General features: G+C 38.9%; 1 protein-coding gene across 5 annotated transcripts in view; it reads left to right on the top strand.

Annotated features, from left to right (window-relative positions):
- The window catches only part of gbf1 (golgi brefeldin A resistant guanine nucleotide exchange factor 1), a 200,391-nt gene that overhangs the window by 108,431 nt on the left and 70,241 nt on the right, over positions 1-21,719 (top strand). For all 5 annotated transcript variants that reach the window (XM_078530924.1, XM_078530928.1, XM_078530927.1 and 2 more), the window contains exons 5-8: positions 4,389-4,507; positions 7,533-7,641; positions 9,837-9,897; positions 17,523-17,577. In XM_078530924.1, the coding sequence (XP_078387050.1) occupies positions 4,389-4,507; positions 7,533-7,641; positions 9,837-9,897; positions 17,523-17,577 (344 nt within the window). The remainder of the gene's footprint in view (positions 1-4,388; positions 4,508-7,532; positions 7,642-9,836; positions 9,898-17,522; positions 17,578-21,719) is intronic.

Below are 21,719 nucleotides of genomic sequence, written 5' to 3'. Positions count from 1 at the left end.
CCAGGTGGCTTATCAACTATGTGAGGCATCACCTGTTTCTGGGCCAATTTGGAAACCTTTCTGCTCCACATTTAAATTCACTATAAAGTGGTCAGCAAAATCGATCACGGGCTTCCTGGCTCGGGCGCTGTCCTGACATGTTCCATGTCCTCTGGAACACCACAGCCCTCAAGTGGGGGTGAAGCTCCAGCCACCCTCCCTGGTGGCTTTTTGACTCAGGGAGACATCTCCCTCCCTATCTGCTTATTGGGTTGGAAACTCCCTTTGTTCCTATATAATGCTGGAGAGAATATTTTTGCCAACTATACTTCAGGCAAGTGCTTAACCTTTTTCTTTTTGGGCTTAATAACCTGTCTTCTTTCAGGCTCTTCGGCCACATGAGGCATATTCTTCACTCTTTCTTGCCCTGCTTTAGGACTTCTCTGGTCCCTATTGAATTTGGGGAATCTATTTTCGATTCTAGGGGGCTTCTCTGGACCCTGTTTAATTCTACTGGGCTGGCTTTGGCCTTGCTACCTTCAAGCAGCTCTTGCTCGAGGTTTGTGGGTGCTATCCCACCCTTTTGGGCCTTTAGACCTTCTCCAGCTTTCTGCTCTTCTGCAGATTTCTGCTGCTTGGTCTTGTCTCTTCTTTTGCTGGCTAGCACCTGGCTGTCAGCCAAATCATTTCCAACGAGGAAATCGATTCCTGCCACTAGTAGCTTAGGGATAATTCCTACTGTAACAGGGCCTGAAACAAGGTCACACTCTAGATGTACCTATATGGAGGATTGCAAACACGGGGCCTCCTCCCACTCCACTGATCAGGGCTTGGGCCTTTAGGGAGAACTTGGGGGCTGTGAGGAGGGGTTTAAGTTTCCCTCTAACATTAAGAACTGGGTGGCTGCTGTGCCCTGGAGCAGTACCACGGATTTGCTCACATTTTGGGCTGGGTAGGGGGACATGCATAGTGCATGATCTCCAATGGGTAAGTTTCTGCAGCGAGAGACTCTGCTGCACTACCCATCGGGGCGTCCTTCGGGAGACTACTCATGTGAAGCCTTACAAGGCCAACTGGCTTGCCTCGCAATCTCCAACATTCGGGTCAGGGATGGCATATTTTGTTTCAATGAGAATACACCAGCACTGGTTTCATTTTTCCAAAATTCCCTAGATTTGGAGAAGGTTCCATTAGATTGGAAAATAGCAAATATAACTCCTTTATTCAAAAAGGCAAGGAGACTGAAAGCAGAAGCTACAGGCCAGTGAGCTTAACATCTGTCATAGGGAAAATGTTGGAAGGTACTATTAAAGACGTTATAGCAGAGCACTTGGAAAAATTCAGGGTAATCAGGGAGAGTCAGCAGGGTTTTGGGAGAGGAAAATCATGTTTAACCAATTTATTAGAGCTCTTTGAGGAAGTAACATATGCTGTGGATAAAGGGGAACCAGTGGATGTACTGTATTTAGATTTCCAGAAAGAATATGATAAGGTGCCACATCAAAGGTTATTGTGAAAAATAGAAGCTCATGGCGTAAGGGGTAACATATTGGCATGGATAGAAGATTGGCTAACTAACAGGAAAGAGAGTAAACATAAATGGGTCTTTTTCTGGTTGGCAAGATGTAATGAGCGGTATGCCACAGGGATCAGTGCTGGGGCCTCAACTTTTTACAATTTATATAAATGACTTAGATGAAGGAATTCGAGGTCTGGTTACTAAATTTGCTGATGACACAAAGATATGCAAGATAGTAAAGTGTGAAGAGGACACAAGGAGGCTACAAAGGGATATAGATAGGTTAAGTGAGTGGGTAAAGACCTGGCAAATGGAGTATAATGTGGGAAAGTGGGAAATTGTCCATTTCGGCAGGAAGAATAAACAAGAAACATATTATCTAAACGGCAAGAGATTACAGAGCTCTGAAATGCAGAGTGATCTAGGTGTCCTAGTGTATGAATCACAAAAGGCTAAGCTAATAGAATGTTATTGTTCATTGCGAGGAGAATTGAATACACAAGTAGGGAGGTTATGCTTCAGTTATGTAGGGTATTGGTGAGAGCACACCTGGAGCACTCTGTCCACAGTATTGGTCGCTTTATTTAGGGAAGGATGTAAAGGCATTGGAAGCAGTTCAGGGAAGGTTTACTAAATTAATACTTGGATTAGATGGGTTGCCTTATGAGGAAAGGTTGGACAGGCTAGGCTTGTATCTGCTGGAGTTTAGAAGAGTAAGAGGTGACTTGATTGAAACATATAAGATCCTGTGGGGTCTTGATGTGGAGAGGACGTTTCCTCTTGTGGGAGAATCTAGTCCTTGGGCCCGCTGTTTAAAAATAAGGGGTCGCCATTTGGGACAGAGATGAGGAGAAATTTTTTCTGAGGGTTGAGAATCTTTGGAACCCTGTTCATCAAAAGCTGGTGGAAGCAGAGTCTTTGAATATTTTTAAGGCAGAGAGAGATTCTTGATAAGGAAGTGGGTGAAAGGTTATCGGGTGTAGCCGGGAATGCGGAGTTGAGGTTGTAATTGGATAAGCTATTATATTGAATGGTGGAGCAGACTTGTAGGGCTGAGTGGCCTAATCTTGCTCTTAATTCGTACGTTTGTATGTAGGACCTTAAATTGTTTCAGTTATGATACTTTTTATTGAAAAATACAATCAGTGGCCCTTAAGGACATTTTAGTTTTAAACTGCTGGACTACATTTATAGCATGTTACAAAAAGCAGGCCAATATTAGCTGGTTTGGAGATTGGTACTGATTCGGACCACATTACCCCCAACTAGCTGTAACGTGGAAGTTTCCAATTTATAAACAACTTTCTTTTGGTATCTTGATTCATTTTTTTCTGTTGGTGCCTGTTTTAATTTTTCTTAGTAATGGGAAAACATCACACGACCAAAAGATTGATACTTTTCCTTGCAGTTGGAAATCTTTGTAATAGCTATCTAAACATAGAATGTGTTATAAATACCTAGTTCATAATTTGCAGTAATATTTTAGAGGTAATTTTTAGTCCTGGGAAGATTAAAGTTTAACTGTAGAAAATGGGATAAATGCAACTAAAGCAGCTTGAAGACTATTACACTTAGCATTATAGTGCTGTTCTATGCAATCCAATTTGCTCACAGCACAAAAATTCTTTCCACATAACTGAGCTGTACATTACCTTTCTGCGTGGACAAGCAATACTGCAATTCTTTCTAGCCATGTCAACTAAGGATGCTCACAAAAATATCTTCCATTCAACTTGAAAGTAGCTGATAGTTAACTCCATCGTTCCCCCCTCCTGATTTGGGAACTCCTTCCTCATTGATGGCAGTAACATTATTTATAATCAATAAGACCTTATGTGACTGTGATGTAGTGAGAACATTATTGATTTCCAGGTTCTTGTAAATCTGATGTTGTGAATTTTGATGTTGCAGCCTTTTACTGTAATGTAACTGCGTTTTTCTGTCAATGGCTCTTGACTTTAGCATGCTAATACATGTGCTTTAGAAATAGCAATGATTTATTATGTGGCTTTCTATTCTTACATAATCCAAAAGCATTATCATTTCACCCAAGCCTCCCTGCCTCTCAAGCCTCCCTGCCCCTCAACCCTCAAAATTGCCTGCTGTGTTTCTCCTCATCCATATCCAAAGAACCCGCAGCCAGTTACTGACTTACTGCCACTGCTAATATTGCTTAAGATGTAGGGTAGCTGCTCGAGTTGACCTCATTCTCCTTCCTCCAGACACCAAGGGAGGATTGCTTTAAAGTTCTTGGTGAACCCATGTACCTAGTGGACATGTGAACATGTAATTTTGTTGCAGAAAGGCAGTATGATACAATGCTAAACAAAAACAGAATTACCTGGAAAAACTCAGCAGGTCTGGCAGCATCGGCGGAGAAGAAAAGAGTTGACGTTTCGAGTCCTCATCAACGTCAACGTCAACTCTTTTCTCCACCAAAAAGCTTCCGCAGTAGTTTTTTGTTTTTATGATACAATGCTATCCTGCTTATACCAAACTCAAGGACCTGCATAATAGCACTACCAGTTTGTTTTGCCTCAGCTGAAGGTTTTTACTTCTTACCAAGGCCTTCTAGTTGCTAAAAGTCCAAGACAAAGTTTCCAGCCCATGTACACCTGGATGACCCGACCCTCACTCGGTTCAATTTTAGGTTGGTTGTTTTAGCTAACCCAATATGTAATTAATAAACTGGCACTTTACTGATCATTAGATAAAGTCTCTGGCTCAATCACAGCCAAGTCTGTTGAGTGTTCTATTAATAGATTAAGTCTGTGAAACAGCTCATTTGTGTTGCACGTTTTAAGCCATTAATCAGACATGGCATTCATTTATCACTACAAAGTATGTTGATGAAAAGTTAAAACATTTTTATATTCATAATTTTCTGCAGATCCTAGTCATGAAGGTGCGGCAGAGGGAATTGAAAACATGGCTGATGCTGTCACACATGCACGCTTTGTTGGCACTGACCCAGCCAGTGACGAAGTTGTTCTAATGAAAATTTTGCAGGTACTGCAGTCTGTTGGTTAATACTAAGGAAAACAGCTGAACCAATTAGTCACTGGTATTAAAATGAAATCTGGTTACTTGGCTAGTAATTAGAGTAATGATGTATTCAGTTTCATTCAAATCCATGTGGGAATACCATGTTTTGGCTTCAGGATTTCTCCTTTGTATCTGTTGTGAACAAGGGGATTTGATAGCACTCTACATTGTTCTGGTTAATTGCTTCTCTTGTCCTTAGTTGATTCTCTAAGCTTTTTTTGGGCATTTATTTTTCCTGCCCTCCTAAAGATGATGACTTATACTGTGGTTTGCTTATATGGGCACACTCAAGACCAAGCCTCAATAGACGTTTGTTTGCCGTCCTCGAGAGTGAACACTGGCAAACTGTTTAACCGTAGGGATGTCACAACAAAGTTCAGCATGTCCTCAGTTGATGTCCACATGTACTTTCCTGCAGGGGTCGCTCTAGACCAGCTGAAACTAGGTTTTGTTATCTCCCTTTGCTCCCAGCTGAGGAACGTTGAGGTTATTTCTAGTGCCCTGGCAAATGGCTTAGTTGAAGTTAGCAAATTCAGCATTAAGTTCTTTTTGATCTAGAATATGGTTTTGCACGCCATTGCAATAGTGAAGCTACCCATTGAGCATCTTCATGGGGAGTCCTTTAAAACTAGAGTATAAATTTATTGAAGGACAAAAGTGAGTACTTTTACAAAAAGTCAATAACAAACAAAACCTTTACTGTTAAGTGAGATGAAATATAATACATTGTGTGTGGGGAACGAATACTTTCGAAATGCAGTACTTATCTACCTTGTGCCCCCACCTGAAATATGGTTAAACTTTCTTGAAGTATTTGAAATTTAAAATCACTTCTGCATGGAAGCATGGAGCTACTCAGCTTCAGGTTCTGACAGTAAGCAATACTGGCTTGGATTCCCCCTGAATAACGTCCAGGATTGAAAGGTTGCTGAATTATTTTGTACCCTGTAAAGCTGTTGGCTGATGTATTTTGACTGGTGTTTGAAAGCCAAAAACAAGAATTCCTGAAGTAGCAGAAATTACCTTAAAGATTGAATACTTTGTACAAGGTGCAAAGCTTTAAAATCGCCTCTGAATTTACTAACAAAGGGAAAATCTTAATACAAAAGAGTCTGCAACACTTAAAGACTGCTTATTGAAATTCTAGATTCCATTAATAATAAAGCTTCTATTTCAAATTGGCTTCACTTTTACAGATCAATAGCACTGATCCCTTCCATTCTAACAATCCAAATTGCCTTCAGTATGAAGACACAGTGTGTGTTTAGAATTTTTCCATTCAGGTCACTTAGGATTTTACAGAATGTTCTTTTATTTAGAAAACCTATTGAAGTCACATGTTCAAGTAATTGTTCTCCTCCAGCCACATTAGAAACTTGTGTTTTTTCCATTTGGGAGTTTGATTTGATGATTCTGCAACTAGATCACCTACTTGTCAGCACTAACTTCAGAATGCCTGGACTATGAATGTTTGCTGCGATAGAATAACGGCGTAATTAAGTTTGTATCTTGCAGGATAAGTTAACAAGAACTTTTATTTATGTAGGACAAATTATTTTTTGCCACTTTTGGTGGAATTTTGAACGTATATTCTAATACTTGAGCGCGCTTTCAGTTTCTCAACTCTTCCTTATTGTGTTCAAAATGGAGAATGGGGAAGGAATTTTTTTATCATGAAATTTAACTGTATCTCAGCTCATAATGAGCAATGGATCACCCTGCACCAAAAGATGTTCAAATTTAATCCAATTTAAATGCCTTCATCCAATCAAGACTTTGACTCCATTTGAAAACAGATAAAACTGGGAATGAGTTGCATGTTGTCTTATCCATCAAATTATCAAAGAGGGCATCATTTATCATTTTGTTGAATTTCGAGCTCTTTGAGTTGAGGACATAGTGTAGGAAACACATGATTTTCTACATACCAGTTGCCATCAACAATATACCTTTACCTAACCTGAAAAAAGCTGTCTTTGGTGTATCAGCAGGCTACATTTTAGTTCCAATGAGCGCTGAACTAAAGGATGTTTTGTGTTATAGCCTTGTGTCTACTGGGAATTAGGGTTACACTGTCCAAACACATTATTTAACTTAAGGCCCTTAGCCAGCAGAGAGATAGAGAACTTCGATCCTTATTGGTTTGTGCTGAATTCAAATGTTGTAGCCCCTTATAATCTGAATTGCAAAAATGATAAATTTTAATTATTCTTGTGTGCTGTTGAAGGCTAGCTGAGATTGGGAACAGTTGTCAGTGCATTCTTCTAGCTAGAGGTTAATATGTGGCAATCTGAAGAGGCAACAAAAACTAATTTCCCAATTGAATTTTCTCTCATTCAGAAAAGAGTTTTTTTACACATTGCATACTTTTTCTGGTTAACAGTGCATATGTTACTAAAATTCAAAACCTGTAATAGGAATGCATTTCAGTTTATAGTTAAGGACAAGATAGTATTTGTATTACCCAAAAAGGTCTTGAGTGTGCCCATGTAAGCAAACCACAATATAAGTCATCGAGTTCACTTGCATTTTGGAACATGTTTGTACATGTGCTTTGTCTTTGCATGTTTGTGAAGAATGGATCTATTGACATACCTTCTGGCATTCACTCTCAGATGTCTTGGAACTTTCCTGTAATTGGCCCATCAGACCAGCTACAATCTAGGAAATCATTGTTCAAATTGTATACGGGCAGGAACCACACAGGTTGCCCTTGAACTGAAAATACATAATATCACATTGCATATATTGCACTTAAGTTTTTTAAGTGACCATGCAGTTTTGGTGGTGAGTTTTTGAAGAGTATTAGCTCTGCAAAGTTATTAATTCATACTGATGAAAGAAGATTTTGAAATGCTATTTGCATGATAAGCAGTAAAATATACTTCATAAGTTAAACTTAATTTTGGTTTGTTCCTGATGATGGATTTATGTTAATGTGTAGTCAAAAACATGAAGGTTTTGTGTAATGTTTGATTATGTCTTTTAGGTCTTAAGAACGTTACTACTTACTCCTGTTGGTGCTCACTTAACAAATGAGTCAGTCTGTGAAATAATGCAATCATGCTTTCGAATATGCTTTGAAATGAGGCTTAGTGGTAAGTTTCTCTTGGCTATTCTACCACAATCTGCTCGATTGTTGACATTCCATGCTCCTGCTGGATGAGGGAGCTAATTAAGTGTCAACTCCACAGGATCCACATGTAGCCTCATGTCCCACACAAGCTGATCATTAAAAATGATAGCATGTAGTGGAGGTCTATGTCAGTTATGCTCTTCAGATTAGTTTAGCAAATGTGCAAGGTGTTCAACTGCTGATGGTGTTCTTCAGTAGTTGTTGAGTGTGAAACACTGATGACTTGGGAGTATCACAGCACAAAGAAATCATGATGATCTTTACATGAATAAAATTCACTGCTGGTGGTAACATTCTTTTTACTCTGGCCGTGCAGTTTAGATTAATTTTGTATGTCATTATCTATTGTGTTACTTGTAATTGGTTTGAATCCCCTTACAAAGGAGGGCAACTCTAAACAGGAAACATGATTAAAAGCATCACCTATTTTCTTAAAGTAAGTCACTAAAGGGGTTAGAAAATATACTGAGGCCTTTAAAAATACTTTCATTTTCAGTTGTACGAACTGCTAAAATTGGCTATATTTATTCTAGATCTAATTGAGTACTTTCAACATGTTTTGTAAAAATTGCAGTGCATTTCTGCATTTATTGAATAAAACAGACTGTTATCTAAAATTAAATGAGAATTTTAAATAGTCAGTGTTTCAAGGCCACAACTGTGGGTTCAGATCACTGTTGCAATGTTTTCGTCAGATATTTAATTAGCGAATCACTTTGTACTCACAACGAAGTAGTTCTTTTTCCTTGACTGGAAAACATACTGATTCTACAACAGACTAGCAAATAATAATTATTTTTATATCTTTTCCCTAACTGTGGCTCCAGGGTATGCCGCATGTTTCTGCACCTCTGCCAATGCTTTTCTGACTGAGCTCACATATCTGTGTGAGGTCTGCCTGGGCATGATTCTTGCTCTTTTATTTTCATGTTTGTTACCCCCAAGCCTCCCACCCACCCCCAAGCCTCCCACCCATCCCATTCCTCGCTGTGTGGAAATGCATAGCCTTTCATAATCACTTTACACAGCACAGCAACTGGGCTCAGGAGTTCAGCTGCAGAAGGCAATGGGGAAGTAATAGGAACATATGGAATAGGAGCAGAAGAAGGTTATATAACCCACAAGTCTGCTCTCAAGAAGATCATGGCTGATCTTCTGCCTCAACTCTACCTCCTCGCCATATCCCTATATCTCTTGATTCCCTTAGTGCCCCAAAGTCTATTGATCTCGGTTTTGAATATTCCCAACAACAGCTTTCTGTGATGGAAAATTCCAAAGATTTACAACCCTCTGGATGGAGAAATTTCTCATCTCGGTCCTAGAATGTTAAGCCCTGAGACGTACAGTGTAATCAGTGGCACTTAGTGAAAAATATTTCTTTTCAGGTGGTTTTAGTATATCAGCACAGTCTGATTCCACCGTAGGTCCATAATGGGCACAGTGAAAGTGACTATAAGCAGCCTATAGTCGAACACGTTGAGGACATTGGTCAATTATTATGCCTTAGTGGAACAAATTTATGTTGTATCCTGTTAGGAATATTTATTTCATGATATTTAGTTAACCTATGATGTATTTATCATAGGAACTATTTTGCACAGAAGGTGCATTGCTAGTTGTGTAGTGTGAAAAGTCTGGTTGCATTTCCATGCAAGTAATCAAAGGACCTTTGCAGAATTGCATTGAGCTAAGTTTTCCATTCAGGGTGAAGGATGCCTTTATGATTTAACCCTTCAGGTACTGACAAAGCAATTCATCACTTAGAAAAATCCTTTTGAGTAAGGTATGCATTAAGTGTTAAATGGCTCTGTATTTCCCCCAGATTCTATTTTATAAATGTCATACTGTTGGAGATATATGGGTATTGTTTGCAGATATGTGATCAGAAATGTGAATTTTATTTTAAAAACAGTGAAAGGGCATTTAGTGCTCCGAAGGGATAAACAGACAGCTGCTCACACAATGGCTGACAGTGCTCTAGTGCCATCTTCCTTCTGTTTGTGTCAGACAAATGCATCGAGTTTAATTTAAAATGGTTTAATAAGCTCTGCTTAATCCTTGGTAAACAAAACTAGGAGGGAGGTCTACTTGTTGGAGCCTCTTGATAATATCGCAATGCATAATGACACCTGTGTTATTTGTTTTTTCTCTCTGCAGAGTTATTGAGGAAATCTGCTGAGCACACACTGGTAGACATGGTGCAGCTGCTGTTCTCAAGGTAGACTGTAGAGATTAACCTGTCACAGTTCTCCCTTGGGGCTAACCAAGGGCAGCTAACTTCTTGTGCTTTGATACCTTAATAAAAAAAAGTCGACTTGTCTCATTTAGCCCTGGCACTGCAGTTTTGTTTTTGAGCAGTGCAAATGTAAGAGTTTTTTCTGGACCTAAAGAGGCTTTTTAAATTATCCTTTGAACCAGCAATATTGTTAAGCAGGTATGTCATTTGATATTGAGTTTGCTTGCAGCTTATTCCCTGCTGTGAGATCTATAGGCTTTAAGTTTTTAAAATCTTTTTACTCTGATTCAGAATTATTCTTCTATTTAAAAGAAAATAAGTTTAATCATTTGTGTTCTGCTGCCTCATAATTTTTCACCACCTTCAAATCTACTCTCCATTTTTTCAGTACCATTTCATAAGCTGAGTACTTCCAGGTCTTCTGCCTATATGATTCTTGAGCCAGCTATTAGGGCATGTATGATGGTGTAGGGACAATTTGTCCTCTGGCTTGTTTATGTATGTGCAGCGTAAACTGACTGTAATAGACTTGTTGTACATGGATGTTCTGTCTTTTCAAAGTAGCTGCCCAATTTATTTTTCAAAGCACAGTAAATCTCTCAACTTAACCTTCATTTTCAGGATCAGCTAATGCGGCAACTCATTCTGCCACTCAAATTTAAGTTTCTATGTTAATTCTGATAGAATGTGATTATGTCCCCCTTGGACACCAGAGTGACCAGCTGGAGAGTGCTGAGAGGTTACGTGATCAAGTGGATTTGGGATCGCCCATACTGCACTAGCAGGGCCATATGATGTAGCTCCTGCTTGGCTGATCCTCCTGGTGTTGAATCCCAAAGAAATCAGTTGTTTCAAAGGAGGTGTCATTTGGTTTCACCGCAGTAATATATTTACTTGTGAAGTTGTGAATTTTATTTGTGTTAGGATTTTTCCTTTTGTAAATGATGTATCTGCTATACTTTTTCTCCCTCCCCATCTTATCTCTGTCACTGTGGGGAAGTAACTTATTCCTGTCTGAAATCATTAATTTGACATGCAAGCTGTCATAGAAATTAGTCTGTGTTCTGCAACTTTTGGCATACAGCAATAATCCAGTAAAATACTTGTGCATCTGGCCTCCTCATATGTATTAAAAAGTTGAACCAAATTTTCTTCCAATGGCGCATGTGTGACATTAACTGTAATATTGGTTTATAATGTTCTTTCTAACATTTAGTTATATATTTACACATAAAAATTGAATTTCTAGAATAAGTCCTCTATGATCTTCATAGAATATTAACAGGCCAATATTATGGAAAAGTTAACTCAGACTTTTGGCAGGCCGAAGGTAACAACAGTGTCTGGACCACTGATGATGAGAGTTTTCAGCTCATGTCCATTCTTTGTGAAACTTTCATTTGTTTCTAATGTATAATTTAACCTAATATATTTTCCATATCCTCTTTCTTTGCTAAAAGCTAACTTTGAATCTTCTCTTTTTTAAACTCTTCCTTCTCATGCCCCCTTCATAATTTTTCACCACCTTCAAATCTACTTTCTCAATGTTTTCAGTACCATTTCATAAGCTGAGTACTTCTAGGCCTTCTGCCTATGTGATTCTTGAGCCAGCTATTAGGGCATGTATGATGGTGTAGGGACAATTTGTCCTCTGGCTTGTTTATGTATGTGCAGCGTAAACTGACTGTAATAGACTTGTTGTACATGGGTGTTCTGTCTTTTCAAAGTAGCTGCCCAATTTATTCTTCAAAGCACAGTAAATCTCACAACATAACCTTCATTTTCAGGATCAGCTGTGGCAAGGCAGTTATTTGCAGATAATGCGGCAGCGCATTCCGCCACTCAAATTTAAGATTAATTGAAAGATGGCAGAGTTTTTTTTGGCTTGGCTAAGTACCAGCTCTTTGGATTTGCCCTTTAAAGTAATCTAAAACTAGGCAAGTGAAAACTGGCGGACCTTTTTGGACATGTTTTGCGTCCCTCAAACTGTGAAGGGGTTGCTGGCAATTAGGGTAGGCCTGTAGGGATTGATATGGATGATAAGCAAATTCATCTGCAGCACACAGTTATAAATAGAGTGAATGTAGAGAAACCGTATCTACCTGTGGGTGAGTGCAGAGCGAGGGGGTGCAAATAGAAAATAGCCACTGACAGATCAAATTAAGAATCTGGGAGAAATTTCTTCACACAGCGAGTGGTGAGAACTTAGAATTTGCTGTTACATGGAGTGATTGAAGTAGATAGCATTGATGCATCTAAGGAGCTCCTTCGCCTTCACCCTCGCGGTTACAGTTAAGGAGCTCCTTAGATGCATCAATGCTATCTACTTCAATCACTCCATGTGACAGCAAATTCCAAGTTCTCACCACTCGCTGTGTGAAGAAATTTCTCCCAGATTCTTAATTTGATCTGTCAGTGGCTATTTTCTATTTGCACCCCCTCGCTCTGCACTCACCCACAGGTAGATACAGTTTCTCTACATTCACCCTATTTATAACGGTGTGTGCTGCAGATGAGTTTGCTTATCATCCATATCAATCCCTACAGGCCTACCCTAATTGCCAGCAACCCCTTCACAGTTTGAGGGATGCAAAATATGTCCAAAAAGGTCCGCCAGTTTTCACTTGCCTAGTTTTAGATTACTTTAAAGGGCATATCCAAAGAGCTGGTACTTAGCCAGGATATGGAAATATGTTGGGAGGGATATGTATAGAGTGAGAGGAGCCCTCTGTTGAGTTTAAATGCTGGTCCAGATGAGTTTCTGTCTTAAAAACAAAAAACTACTGTGGATGCTGGAAATCCAAAACAAAAACAGAATTACCTGGAAAAACTCAGCAGGTCTGGCAGTATCGGTGGAGAAGAACCACCCCACCCCACCCTCAACTTTTCTCCCCCCGCCCCCCACCTTAATCCAGCTTATATTTCACCCCTCTCCTAACTACACTCAGTTCTGTTGAAGGGTCATGTGGACTCGAAACGTCGACTCTTTTCTTCTCCACCGATGCTGCCAGACCTGCTGAGTTTCTGTCTTGTAGATTCTGTGAAAATTCTGTGTTTCTGGAATGTTAGTTATCTTGATCTTTGGTAATTGTCAAGAGCTTCAGAGTTCTATTCTAGTTACTGGAAACATGACATCTCAACAAGTTCCTTCAAGTCCATCTTGTAGAACAATTGTCACCATGTTTGTGTTTATTGATGGACTCTTTCTTTCACTATACAAGTTTTATTTCCTTTGTCTTTTCTCTGCTGTCACTGCAAGTTCTGAATCTGGTTTTCATTACTTCTCCAGTCCACATTTGTGATCTAATTTCTATCAACCTATTTAATGTGTACTGCCCACAGTTTTAACTTCACTGCAACTTTCCAGATGTCACCACTGAGTTTTACAGGAATGCAATTTGAATGAAAATCATCTTCAATTTCAAAAGCAATTTTGCCATCTGTTAAAATTTGGTATTTATTTTGTCAAGTATTAGAGATTTTCATACTGATGTGTACATATATCATCTCTTCATTCTATGATCCAGTCAGATCTACATTTCTCCTATAAAATATTGGGATTTACTCAGCTACTCTGTATATGAGAAGTGCTGTAATTATTAAGTATGATGTTTTCGTTAATGTGTAACATGTGCAAGAGGTTAGAATCATTGCTCAACCTTTCACAACATGTTCATGAGACCAGAACAATTTGGGTTGATAAAAGCAAAGGTGCCACTCAATGATGCGGATTTAGTTTTTAATATTAGTAACTCTTGCTGAATACTTGATAGCTTTTCTCTAATGAATTTTGTTCTGTAAGATGTTGGGGACCTGAAAAATGTGTTAATTTTGTAATCACATGATTGCTTTCGTTGTTACTATTCCATGCACATTGCTGATGAAGAGAGCTTATGGGAGGAACAGATGTTGTGGAATTAGGACAATCACAGTACAAGTGGTAAAATATAAGATTAAATTGTATGGTGGGATTTAGAACATCAGATCTATTTATTCTAAAGCTCAGTTTGTGAAGCAGCATGTTAGACACTACACTGAAAGCCTTTTGTTTTTGACCACCCACCTGATGCCTGATCTGTTAGGTATTGAGTTCTGCTTTAATGAAGCAGTACAATTAACACAAATTGCTGTCACTTAATGGCTGTAGAGGTTAAGTACACTTAAAGAAGTATGTAGGCACTGCCACCAGAATAAAATTCGAGTCCTATAGTGCCTTAACAGGTTCACTAGTTGTTGTTTATATGTCAGTCATGGATTGACTTTTTATAGCAGTTCATACTGAGTACTTTGAGTTGACTGTATTAACCCGTGTGTGTGTTAAGACTGTACCGAGGGCATAATTAAAAAAAACCCCTGGTAGTTCAAGATTTAAACAAGTATCCTTTAATAAATATGAATGAGTTTCAAGTAGTTTACAAAGAATTATTTTAACTTTTTTTTACTTGTTTTCTACTCGACTATATTGAAGTGACCACATTTTCTGCTGCGCTGTGAACCCTTTATCAGCCAATTAGCTTGGAAGGCAGCAGGTGATTTCCCCTCAATTCCTTCTGATGCCCCTCGAGTCAGAAATGGATGATGGTTGTTCAAGTAAATGCATTGCCTAGCTTTCCATCACTGAGGAAGTGCCGAGGCTTTGCTTAATGATCCCTCTCTCAGATGTAAACATGTTTTATGCAGAACGGATAAGAGACCCCTTGCCCTGTGACTTTGTGGTGCTGCCACAGTAGATTAAATTACAGCTAATGATTGCTAACCTATTAGCCGTTTCTGAATGTGATGTGAGTAGTTGCTTAAACTTTGAAGGAGCAAATTCTCCCTTTTTAAATTTAAACCTGTTATCAATTTTGTAACAACACCCAGCAAACAGAGACATGTATATATTGGTTCAACAATAATGGAGATTTGGGCGTATAGTGTATGGTAATTTGCGATCAGTGAGTCTTTCCTTCAAGCGGAAGCCCTCCATTGATGGTAAGATACAATTAGATATTCGAAAATGTTATCTCCATGTTTTTGTATTTCTTAGTATCTGGAAACCCTGGAGGGACGAGTGTGAAATTAGATTTTTTTAAAACAGTATTCATAACTTTGCTGTTAGGTTTTCTTAGGCTTATAACAATCATAACAAAGTTACTGATTGTGCCAGTGAATAACTATATGAATTACTTTCTTTGGTCTCACTGAGCTACCTATTGACTTGTATGTGTGAAGTGTAAGCTGAAGTAGTGGTTTTTAGCAATGCAAGAACTGGTAAGGATTACAGGAATAGGAGTAGGCTATTTCACTGCTTGTTCTCGGCAAGGTTCTGCAAAATTAGAACCATTGTGGCTCTATTTAAAAAGAGCATCAAAATTGACCGGGAAAATTGCAGGTTTATTAGGAACATGGTTAGAGGGGCATAGTGAACTAAGCAGCCACTTAAAGAGCGAACATCCTGCTTGACGGATCATCTTGAATTATTTTGAGGATGTTGTAGATAGAGTATATGTAAACACCCCATGCCGTACATTGTAAGATTCTTAATTTTATTGTCAAAGGTCCAGATTGAAAGACTTTAAATTTAAATTAAATGGCACAGGAATCCAAGCTTGTACGAGAAACTGTTTAGAAAAGAATGGAAATGAAGAAAATAAGGAAAAACATTCAGACAAGTGCAAAATGTTGCAGTGTTGAGTTTTTATTGTGGATATTTTCCGCAGATTAACTTCACATTCTGTTATCAAGTTGAAGCTGTCTCCACAGTTAGTGTGCTTTTATTGAATATTGTGGTAATGGTAGTGAGCTTGGGGACTGTACCAAATTGTTTAAAGATTGAACAGAACAAAGGGATTTAGGGACAGGTATGTTTAACACCATGTTGCTTATGGCGCATGTGCTATAAAAACGTCAACGGGTACTTTGTATTTGAATTGAAAGGCTTCACCTGGTAGCTGACAAATCTGTCCCAAAGTAGCTCTGGTGTTTTTTGTGTGACACGTTCCAACCTAAAAAGTTATCAGTAAAACTAGCCTCTTCTCTTTGACCTGTTAGATGTCCTAAATTTGAGAAATGGTTTGTCAAGTTATTCAGAATCTTGAGAATGGTTGTTTTTTTTTCTGATACATACAGTTCGGAAACTTCCATCTGACTGTCTTTCTGTTGAGTCGGTCTGTGTTCTTCATGTACTTGACAGATGATATTGATAGTGTTGATTAGATATGTTTCATAGCAGATTACTAGGATGTAGTATATTTTTGGTTCCAAGCACACACTTACACACACACACACACACACCCACACACACACACACACACACACACAAGAGCCCGCAAACGGAGACAGGCGCGCACACACAGACAGACTGCAATATCCTAGCTTTCAAAAGTGCTGCTGACACAGTGCCACATAGACTTGGAAGCAAAATTGAAGCCCACAGGGTAATAGAAGCATTTGCAGAATGGATACAAAATTGCCTAAAGAAAATAGTGTTAATGAATGTTTGCTTATCGGACTGGAGGGAGGTATACAATGATGTTCCCCAGGGTTCAGTGTGAGGACCCACTGCTGTTTTTTGATATACATTAGTAACTTGGACTTGGGAGTACAGGGCAGAATTTCAAAATTTGCAGATGACAAGAAACTTGTAAGTGTATTAAACAGTGAGGAAGGTTTTAATAGACTTTAATGGACATATACGGGCTGTTGGAATGGGTGAACACATGGCAGATGAAATTCAAAGCAACAAAATGTGAGTTCATACATTTTGATAGGATGAATGAGGAGAGATAATACAGGTTAAATGGTATCATTTTAAAGAAGATGGGAGAAGAGAGAGCCCTGGGAGTGTTTGTGTACAAATCTTAGAAGGTGGCCAGTGTTAACAAAGCAGTTAATAAAACCATAGGGAACCAGAGCTTTGTAAATAGAGGTGTAGAGTACACAAGTCAGGAAGTTGTGCCAAACCTGTATAAAACACTGGTCCAACTTCTGTTGGAGTATTGTGTCCAATTCTGGGCTCAACTCTTTAGGACAGTGTGAAGACTTGAGAGGGCAGAGAAGGGATTTACTGGAATGGTTTTATTGAGGGAAAACAATTATGTGGATAGACTGGAGAAGCATCTTGTTCTCCTTTGAGCAAAGAAAGTGAAGAGAAGATTTGATAGAAGTGTTTAAAATCTTTAAGGGTTAAGATAGAGTAAATGGAGAAACTGTTTCGCAATGGCTGAAGGATCAATGACCAGAGGGTACAGATTTAAGCTGATTTGCGAAAGAATCAGAGGCAACACGAGGAAAAAACTTTGCACACTTTGAGTGGTTAGGATTTGGAATGTACTGACTGATAGGATGGTAGATGCTGATTCATGGTAGCCTTCCAAAGGGAATTGGGCAAATATTGAAACTGGGAAAATATTGCAGGAATATGAATGATGAAAGAGAGGGTGAGGGATTAACTGGCTTGCTCTTCAAAAGAGTATTGCAAACTCGGGTCTATGCTGCACTATTCTGAGTTTCTATACATGACATGGTGATAGTATATATATATATGTAGGACAAAAAAGGAGAATTGTTTCAGAAACTGTTCTTTTTTTTTTGCTATTTTCTCACAGTTGATACATTTTTTATAGGTTACCTCAATTTAAAGAAGAAGCCAAGAGTTTTGTGGGAGCCAGCATGAAGAAGGTAGTATGATACCAACTTTTTATTTGACTAAGTCCATAGTGACTTTTTGCTTAAATGCAGCAGTGTGTTTAAGTTATTCCATCCTGTATTTGTGTTTTCTTTGCTTGTATGCATTAAGTCCTTATTTTGACTGGGTTGTGCTTCACATTGATTCTTCACTGTATCTCAGAGTCCAGAATTTTGAATAAAAACATTTGGAAGGGTGCAATGACGGCAAATCACTATTTGACAGGAAATTAAGGATTGAGTGTTCTTTGGAATTTTCCCAGTGCAAAATCTGCCGTGCCCTCTTTTAGTTGGTAAAGGGCAAGCATCGCAGCCTTAACAATTATCTTGGGCATCCAGTGATCTCACCTGCTCTCCCTGCTTTTGAAAATGTCATTCAAAGTACTGGTGCAAGTGCTATACAGACGACCAATCTGCATAATTTTCTCCTAGGTTCAGAAATAGGCAGTTTTTTTTAATATAGCAAGAACGAATGGTGCCTATCAGGTGGTGGTGTAGTGATATTGTCACTGGACTAGTAATCCAGAGACCCAGGCTAATGCTCTGGGGACCTGGGTTTGAATCTCACCATGGCAGATGGTAGAATTTGAATTTAGAAAAAAAAATCTGGAATTCAATGTCTAACGAAACCATTGTTGATTGTTGCAAAAAATCTCTCCGGTTCAGTAATGTCCTCACCTGGTTTGGCCTACATGTGACCCCAGACCATGGCAATATGGTTGTCTCTTAAATACCCTCTGAAATGGCCTAGCAAGCCACTCAGTTGTATCACAATCGCTAGAAAGTATATAAGGAATATGGACTGCAGTGGTTTGAGAAAGCAGCTCACCAGCACCTTCTCAAGGGCGATTAGGGATGGGTAATTAATGCTGGCCTAGCCAGCAATGCCCACATCCTATGAACGAATATTTAAAAAAAAACCTCATGCCATTGCTCTGGTAATATAAAATTTGTGTTGTTTTGAAATCAGAGAAATAGCAAGTGATTGTGAACCAAGTGTGAAAAATGTAACAGAGAAACAAAATTGCTCTACCTCTCGCCAAGCATGTTTCTGTAATTTCTGACTGATTGCTAGTGCAGATCAGTAGTTGTGATGAAGCATGGTCTGAAGTAAAGTCAACCTTTACGTTTGGAATTACACTGTCTACCCTGGAGCTGAACTATAAGATCTAGCATTTCCAGTTAAGTTATACAGCATTTTCACTGTGGTGCAAGCATCTTGGAAATTGGGAAAACTCTGGGAATTATTTCCAGAGTTCACCATTCCAAAGAGATCAACTACTAGGAAAGAGTAGAATGGTACAGAACAAGAAAACCCTCATCCCCCCCAACCACCACCACCACCACTACCACCCCTTTCTTCAACCTCTCGAGTGTACACATGTGCCTTCTGTAGTTTGTCTGGGAGATCTATGATTAGGAGCTCAATTTTACATTTCCACTTGGAGCACTGGTGTCTTACCAAAATCTGAATCAAGAACTATACACGCAACTGTCGAGAGCTGGCTAACTAATCAGCAGTTGGACAAGTTGAAATTGCAATCAAGCTCCCTGGTTGTCACATCAAGATAAACCCTGGAGTGACATTCTGTTCAATCCTGAACAGAACTTGTGTTCCAAATCTCTCCGTTCTTAACTCCTCTCCGTCACCGCTGCTGAAGCCCTAATCCAGGCCATCATCACCTTGACACTCAAAGCTGGTGTTTGCCTTGTTAACCTCAAGATCTCCTCTAAATTTAACTTTGAACATCACTATTTTTAATTTATTTATGGGATATGGGTGCTCTGTAAGTCCAGTACTTATCGCCCATGCCTAAGTGTCCTTGAGAATGTGGTGGTGAGCCTCCATCTAGACCTGCTGTAGTCCGTGTGGTGTCGGCACGCCCATGGTGCTGGTGGATAGGGAGTTCCAGGATTTTGACCCAGTGACAGTGAAGGAATGGCGATTTCAGGACGGTATGTGACTTGAAGAGGAGCTTGTAAGCGGTGGTGTTCCTATGTGCCTGCTGCTATTGTTCCTTGAGGTAAGAGAGGTCACTTGGGTTTGGGTTGTGCTGCTGAAGAAGCTTCGGTAAATTGCTGCAGTGCATTTTGTAGACGGTACACACTGCAGCCATTGTGCATAGGTGGTGGAGGAAGTGAATGTTTAAGGTGGTGAATAGGGTGCCAGTGAAGGTCAGCTGCTTTGTTCTGGATGGTGTCGAGCTTCATAGTCTGCACTGTCATTGCTCTCACCCATACCAAGTTTCACTTGCTTCCTTTCCGCCATCAAATTGATTTTCAGAATCTTGCTTTTGCTTTCAATTTTCGTCCATAGCTTCATATCATCACGCCTGCATGTTCTCCTGCACTTGCACTTCCTTGAGTGTATCATCATTCCTCTGCCATTCCTTGTCCCCAGCTCCATCATTAATGACTATTGTTTTAGCTGCTTTGCCTGTGCCCTCTATTTTACCACAAACCTCCTAAAATCCTGTTCCTTCGGCCAGTCCCAATTTTTTTTTCTTGGTTCTATCTCCCTACATGGTGTCCATCTTTTTTCATCCCTATAAGGCGCTAAGATTTTTTTAAAATTTGAAGACCACCATAGAAATATAAATTGTACTTCCACCAGTACTGGTACAGAATTTGTATAATAAATTCCCATATTTATTATAAAATTGTGACACAAAATATTTTGCCCAGAGATCATTATAACACCTTCCTGCTGTATGTAAATAAAACAGACACTTTTTAAATGGATGGGTGAGCATGCTGAAAACAGTTAAATCATTTTGGAGCATGTGTAAGATAGCATGTAAGCTGAAGTAATATTCTAGCTTCTCTCTATGAAGGTCAGACTACGTAGCTCTTGTACCCAAATTGGCCTTTAGTTGAATAAGAAATGCACTGCTGGTATTTGCAAACAAGCACTATCGTAATATGTATAAACAGCAGTTGAGCTTCCAGGTAATTGGCTTGTTTTGTTGAAGTGCAGGTAAATGGTAATTCCAAGAAATGCAAAAAGATAGCACTTTAACATGGTCTATTGTGTCCTCTTATTAAAACCTTTAAGTATGGTGCATGGTTTGTGTCAAGTATTGCATGATGTGGTGCTTGTGCTTTGGAAGCTTCTCTTTCAATTGGAGTTTGGCTAAAATGGATAGCCTAAGGCATGAATATCTGTTTAAATTCATACAAGCGTGCAGTATAATGAACATTTCCACAACTTTCAAATTTTACTTAATTAAATAACAACAACTATTTAGTGCAGAGTTTAAATGAGGAATGTTATTTTTTTACCCCTTTATCACAAGTCATTTTGCAACCTGTTTACTTTTATTTACTATTTACTGGCAACTGCAATTTTTTCCTCCGAGGCTTACACTATCTTGTGGAAAAACAAACGAGTGCAGGTAAGGATGTTATACTGATGCAAAATGTGTCAGTCCATGGAAGATCACCAGAACTTTTGAGATGGTTCAAGGCTTTGAAAGCATTTGCGCTGCTGGGTAGAGAGATAATGAAGGGTTGTATTTTTATCAACTATGCTCACATTCCAAAAGTATAAATTTATAGCTGTATGCTGATGATATAGGTATAAATATGAGCAAGAAATAATTTCTGGAAAGTGCGAACCTGATCTAAAATCTGTCGGGGAGCTCATTGACAGGCAGAGGGGTTCTTTGGAGAGGCAGAGTTGATTAGTTGGTAGTAATTTTCTCCATTATCATATTTCTCAATGTGTTGACAGAATAAGTGGCAATCTCCATGCATAACTGCATACTAAATTGTAAAGATTTGTTTGCAGATTTGTGAGATATGCTGCTGCTCAGGCCCTCAACTTGATAGTGGAAGGTCAATCTTCACTATACATTCAGATAACTGCTCTGAGAGATGTCTTGTGAATTTGACTTGAGAAATTTTTTTTTTTTTTTCGGGAGAAAAATATTTTAGTTCATACCAGGATTGCAATTACACGGAGAAGGTACAAGCAAATATAATTACCATTATTGCAAACACTAAAATTTTATGACAATATTTCATCATATTTATACTTATCCTATGAAAACTCCTGTAATTTTCTTCAAAGATGGTGAAGGGTTTAATGATGCTGCATTAATTCACTGCACAAGAATATTGACTTGGTTTAGAGT

The sequence above is a fragment of the Cetorhinus maximus genome, chromosome 27 (assembly GCF_964194155.1).
Source record: "Cetorhinus maximus chromosome 27, sCetMax3.hap1.1, whole genome shotgun sequence".
NCBI lineage: Eukaryota > Metazoa > Chordata > Chondrichthyes > Lamniformes > Cetorhinidae > Cetorhinus > Cetorhinus maximus.
This window is presented reverse-complemented; position numbering and strand designations above follow the sequence as displayed.